Source organism: Cebus imitator, unplaced genomic scaffold, assembly GCF_001604975.1.
Source record: "Cebus imitator isolate Cc_AM_T3 unplaced genomic scaffold, Cebus_imitator-1.0 Scaffold96, whole genome shotgun sequence".
In the NCBI taxonomy this organism is placed as follows: Eukaryota; Metazoa; Chordata; class Mammalia; order Primates; family Cebidae; genus Cebus; species Cebus imitator.
Window position 1 is genome coordinate 2185540 of NW_016107411.1, and position 6026 is coordinate 2191565.

Sequence of the window (6026 nt, forward strand, 5' to 3'; positions counted from 1 at the left end):
GAGACGGGGTTTCACCATGTTGACCAGGATGGTCTCGATCTCTTGACCTCGTGATCCACCCGCCTCGGCCTCCCAAAGTGCTGGGATTACAGGCTTGAGCCACCGCGCCCGGCCTCCCTTTCCCAGTCTTATAACCAAACACTTAAAAGATGTATTCCTTCTTCCTCTCCGTCTCTTCATGACACCTATTGATCCTTCCCTTCACTGATGTAAAATGGGGAAAATACTAGAGACCTCATACTTAGGAAGATTAAAGGAAAGTTATTTAACAAACACTTATACAGCACTTATGCTGTGCCAGGCCTATTCTATTTTACAAACTTTTTTTTTTTTTTTTAAAGACAGAGTCTCGCTCTGTCACTCTGTCATCCAGGCCCCAGTGCAGTGGAGGGATCTCGGCTCACAGCAACCTCTGCCTCCTGGGTTCGAGCGATTCTCCTGCCTCTGCCTCCCAAGTAGCTGGGATTACAGGTGCCCGCCACCACGTCCAGCTAGTTTTCTTATATTTTTAGTAGAGACGGGGTTTCACCATGTTGGCCAGTCTGGTCTGGAACTCCTAACCGCAGGTGAGCCACCTGTCTCGCCCCCCAAAGTGCTGGGAATAATAGGCATGAGCCACCGCGCCCGGCCCTATTTTACCAATATTACACTTCGAATCCTCCTAAGAGTCCTATGAGGTAAGTATCGTAATTTTACAGATGAGGAACTGAGGCCCAGAAGAGATAACCTGCTGAGGGTCACTAACCAGCACCTGGCATAACCCGGATTCAAATCTGAGCCCCAGGCACGTGAGCACCCTCTGTGCTGCCTCTGAGATAATTTAGCCCCTTCATTGGTACTGGATCTATGGTGGCCTCCAGAAATGGTTGCTAACTTACTGCCATCGTTATTTCTGTCTACAATTCATTTCTACTTTTCCAATAAACTTTTCCCCAACCAGTGAACCTCACTTACTGCCCATAAGGTTCACCCGTGCCTCACCACACTGCCCTGGCGCGGGTTTTCTACTCTAATCGTCACATGACCGTGCACCGCCAGGGTATTTGCTGATCCAGTGAGTGAAGTTGGGCCCGACAGGGCCGGTTCCCGTCCTCTGATCAACGCCTAGGGTAACCAGTGAACTCCAATGCTGAGCAGAAGTGTCTCAGAAAGTAGGGCTGGAAAGCCCATCCCTCCGCTCAGAAACCTATGAAGACCGGGTGGATGGCGCATATGCGGCCGCAGGATGGAAGCCTCAATCAGAAGGCTGGGTCAGGTGACTGGCGTTAATTGCAAATTTTAACATTTGCTTCAGCAACCAGCTCATTAAAAACAAACTTCTCTGTAGCCTCTTTTTTTTCTACCAAACCGCGAGAGGAAGTGAAAGAGACCGCAGCCGCTCTCCCCGGGGCCGTAAGTGCTTCCAGCTATCTGACCTCGACGCTGCCTGCTGCAGCCTCAACCTTTCCCCTGGTTCTGAGTTCTTTCAACAGCAGATCCAGGAAAACATCCACGCCCCCAAGAAACGAGGAGCCCGCCCGGATTAAGTAGGAGGGATATCCCAGGGGCCCCGCAGGGTTTTAGGGTTGGGGTGAATTGGAAATTGCTCATTGCCTTTCAGTTCCGGGACAAAAAGCGCGCTGGAAAGACACTGAGTCACCAACCGCCGCCTTCGGCCGGAAGCCACCGCCCTCGTGTCAGCTGCAATCTCGAGCGCGGCGTATCCCGTGAGCCCGCGGGCGCGCAGGGGACTACGACTCCCGGCATGCTCCGTGGCCGCTAGAATTAACCCTTCAGGGCCGGGAGCCGTGCTGTGCCCCGCCCCCGCCCCAACCCCAGACCCGGACCCCGCAGGGTGAGTTTTTCCGGGCTGAGGAGGGCCGCTTTCTTTAAGGTTTGCGGGGGGGAGGGATGGGGGTGTGTGAGAGTGTATGTGAGTGTATGTGTGTGTCTGTGTTGTGTGTGTGTGATGTATTTTCTAAAAATGGGACAGTTTGCAGTAATGAGATTCAGACGCTGTTTTGCGAATGGGAGACCCAGCATCAGCCCCGGAGCCTAAGTGGAATCACTGCTCTCTTCCTCAGAATGCTACCTAAATCCTTTCCTAATTTACCTCCAGAACAAAAGCAGCCAGCCGCCCCTCCCCACTCCCAAACGCCCCCCGCTTGGACCGCCCCTCATTTGGACCCTCCCCCAGGACCCCCAGCAAGGTTTGTGACCTGGCCCCTATCCCTCCTGGTTGTGGGATGAATACTCCTGGAGGCCAGAGGAGCGCCCACATCCTCATGGATTAGGGAATTAAAGCCCTTTGTCTCCCAGATCCCACCCTTCTCCCCAGGTGCCACCACGGGGTCCCTGCAGGTTCAGCAAGCGCCCTACCTTTTGTTTGTCTTGAACAGCCGTGGGCTTGTGGAAGAAGGTTCTTCCTTAGAAGCATGCGTAGCAGATGTTAAACCTGATCTTTGCCTCCACTCCTACCCCTAAAACAACACTGGGCACAGGAGACAATGAAGGATGTCACACTCCCGTTTCTGTGACTGTTCTTCCTTTATACTGGGAATAGTTCCAATTCTGGGCTGGGTGGGGGCCCAGGGACTACAGGTATTAGGGATTATTATTACTAGAGTAGGGTTAAATACCCCTGCTCTTAGTGGAGGGGCTGGGTGGATAGGCTGCTTGTTTTAGTCACTGCTCCCAGACCACAATTCAACTTGTTCCAGTTCACACAAGCCTCCCTGGCTGCTACCCCTCACCCCACCCTTCAAGAAGACTACAGCTGCTGGATCACTTGCTTTGCCTCACCCCCATCTCAGTGCCACTGGCAAGCATCCTATCCTCACCTCCACCCCAGAGGTTAACTCCCTCATTCTGGGCAGTCTCTGGCTTCCTCCCCTACCCCTAAAGGGAACATTGTTCTTTTCTGGCCAGCCTTTGGGGATGAGGGGACAGGGACGAAGACCTTGGGGCAGAAGTCCTGAACCATAGGAGTCCAGGGGAGTAAGGGCAGGCGGTTATATCTCTCCTCTACCTCACCCTCACCACTGCCAACTGGCTCCCTGCCCCTGCCCCCGCCCCTTGACATCCCAGACTCCCTGGCTATTTAAACAGAGATGGGTGCCCCCATCCGCACACTGTCCTTTGGCCACCGGACATCATGCCTCCCAAGAAGGATGTTCCCGTGAAGAAACCAGCAGGGCCCTCCATCTCCAAACCTGCTACTAAGCCAGCAGCAGCAGGGGCTCCTCCAGCCAAACCCAAAGCTGAGCCCGCTGTCCCCCAGGCCCCTCAGAAAACCCAGGAGCCTCCAGTCGATCTCTCCAAAGTGGTGGTGAGTCCCTGGAAAGTGAAGATAGAATTGGAGGGGGTGGTTTGAGGGTGGGATACAGCTTAGGGGATTAGGGGTTATCTAGAATGTAGGGAATCATGAGCCCTGGAATGAGATTGGGGGTTCCCCTTAGTCCCCCATTTGGAAGCATCCAGGCTTATGACGCTGCTGTTGTCTTTTCTGTTGTCTCCCTCTAACCTATAAACATGTGCGTACAGCATATACACACTCATTTACCCCCTGCTGGAGGCAGGGACTCCGAGATGGGGAACATCTGGGTTCTGATGACAGTTTCAAGGTGAAGGGAAGAGAGCTGTTGCCTGCTGTTGGCTGGTAGTTCAACTCAAAAGGCCTGCAGCTCTGAACTCCAGGAGGGGAGGCTGAAGAGGACAGACTTGTTAGACAATCACAGCTGGGGGCCAGGGGTAAATTTAGCCTTTGTTCAGCCCCCAGTTATGTGAGGGATGCAGGGCTCAGGGCAGTGGAGGGAGGGGAACAGGTGGCATGGGATTAACCCTGTTCCCAGGAAACCCTCCCCCCTATAATTCCTCTTCTTGGGATTCTCCCAAGGCCCAAAGCTGGGAATGGGACTGAAGTGGCTGGGCTTCCAGCCTGGTCCCTTTGGGCCCCTCCCCAGAAGTGGCTGCCAGTTGGTTGGGAGGAGTGTTGGAGAGGGATTGAATAAACTCTGCCATCTCTTTCCACCTGCTTTTTTCTCCACAGATCGAGTTTAACAAGGACCAACTGGAGGGTGAGGAGAAGCTGGTCTCCTGAGCCCACTGTCCAGTCCCCAATCCCCTGGTCAGATTCTCTTTCTATTCCCCTAACCCCAGTCCTGGCCTTAAAACCTCCCATACTAGTCTTCTTTTCCTCCCTCATTCTGTTCATATAGTTTATGAAATTCCCTTCTGTCTGGGGGTGATGGGAACCCTTAGTCTGTGTCTACACTGACTCCTCCTTATACCTTAGAGTTCAAGGAGGCCTTTGAGCTGTTTGACCGAGTGGGGGATGGCAAGATCCTGTACAGCCAGTGTGGGGATGTGATAAGGGCCCTGGGCCAGAACCCCACCAACGCCGAGGTGCTCAAGATCCTGGGAAACCCCAAGAGTGATGAGCTGAAGTCCCGGCGTGTGGACTTTGAGACCTTCCTGCCCATGCTCCAGGCAGCGGCTAAGAACCGGGACCAAGGCACATATGAGGACTACTTGGAGGGGCTTCGTGTGTTTGACAAGGAGGGGAACGGCAAAGTCATGGGAGCAGAGCTCAGACATGTCCTCACCACCCTCGGTGAGGCAGGCCAAGGGGACCAGAACTCCTTTAGAGTACAGAGGGGTATGGGGTGGACCAGAAAGAAGACTGGCCAGATAAGCAGAGTCAGCAAGGGGATTACTGTCCTGCAGGTTGTGAGCAGGAGACTGAGAAGGTCAGAGCTATGGGGACAGAATCTGAAGGACTTGCTTCTCCAGAGGGCAGAGTACCTCCCAGAGGGAAGAGGAAAGGGGATGAAGCGGGAAACCTGAATTTTCACGTAGGGAGAGATGTGTGGGTTGTGTGTTCTGGTACAAGTCTCCTAACCTCCTGGGATTGCTTTCTTGTCGGTCAATACTTTCACCAGTACTAAGGTGAAATAGAAAGCAAGAGGCATCCATGACCAGGGAGGATTCCCTTGAGGACTGAGGCTATGGGAGGTTTCCAGGGTGGGAGAATAAGAGGTACTACTCTAAAGAGCATGGTCTGGCCGGGTGCAGTGCCTCACACGTGTAATCCCAGCACTTTGGGAGGCCAAGGCGGGTGGATCACCTGAGCTCAGGAGATCGAGACCAGCCTGGCCAATATGGTGAAACCCCGTCTCTACTAATAATACAAAAATTAGCCAGGTATGGTGGCAGGTTCCTGTAGTCTCAGCTACCCAGGAGGCCGAGTCAGCAGAATTTCTAGAACCTAGGAGTTGGAGGTTGAGTGAGCCAAGATTGTGCCACTGCACGCCAGCCTGGGTGACAGAACAAGACCTGTCTCAAAAAAAAAAAAAAATGCTGGGCAGCCTGGTGGCTCAAGCCGGTAATCCCAGCACTTTGGGAGGCCAACTACTGACCTCAAGGTGGGCAGATCACTTGAGGTCAGTAGTTCGAGACCAGCCTGGCCAACATGGTGAAACCCCATCTACTAAAAACACAAAAATTAGCCAGGCATGATGTCAGGCACCTGTAATCCCAACTACTCAGGAGGCTGAGGCAGGAGAATCACTTGAACTGGGGAGGCAGAAGTTGCAGTGAGCCGAGACGGCACCACTGTACTCCAGCCTGGGCAATAGAGCAAGACTCAGTTAAAAAAAAAAAAAAAGAGCGGAGCCAAGGTGGGAGGAGCCAAGCCTAGGAGTTTGAGACTAGCCTGGGCAACATAGTGAGATTCTGTCTCTATTTAAAAAAAAAATTACCGCCAGGTGCAGTGGCTCACACCTGTAATTCCAGCACTTTGGGAGGCTCAGATGGGCAGATCACCTGGGGTCGGGAGTTCGAGACCAGCCTGACAAACATGGTGAAACCCTGTCGCTACTAAAAATACAAAATTAGCCAGGTGTGCTGGCACACACCTGTAGTCCCAGCTACTCGGAAGGCTGAGGCCGGAGAATCACTTGAACCTGGGAGGCAGAGGTTGCGGTAAGCCAAGATTGTGCCATTGTACTCCAGCCTGGGCAACAAATCGAAACTCTGTCTCCCAAAAA

General features: G+C 53.2%; 1 protein-coding gene across 3 annotated transcripts in view; it reads left to right on the forward strand.

Annotated features, from left to right (window-relative positions):
• Positions 1 to 1699: 1699 nt before the first annotated feature.
• The window catches only part of MYL6B (myosin light chain 6B), a 5913-nt gene continuing 1586 nt past the window's right edge, over positions 1700 to 6026 (forward strand). The window contains exons 1-5 of one of the 3 annotated variants that reach the window (XM_017536297.2): positions 1727 to 1834; positions 2700 to 2800; positions 3088 to 3307; positions 4028 to 4055; positions 4274 to 4591. In XM_017536297.2, the coding sequence (XP_017391786.1) occupies positions 3134 to 3307; positions 4028 to 4055; positions 4274 to 4591 (520 nt within the window). In that variant the 5' untranslated portion in view covers positions 1727 to 1834; positions 2700 to 2800; positions 3088 to 3133. Of the gene's footprint in view, positions 1835 to 2699; positions 2801 to 3066; positions 3308 to 4027; positions 4056 to 4273; positions 4592 to 6026 lie in introns of all 3 variants that reach the window. The other 2 variants (XM_017536296.2, XM_017536299.2) reach the window with 2 other exon arrangements.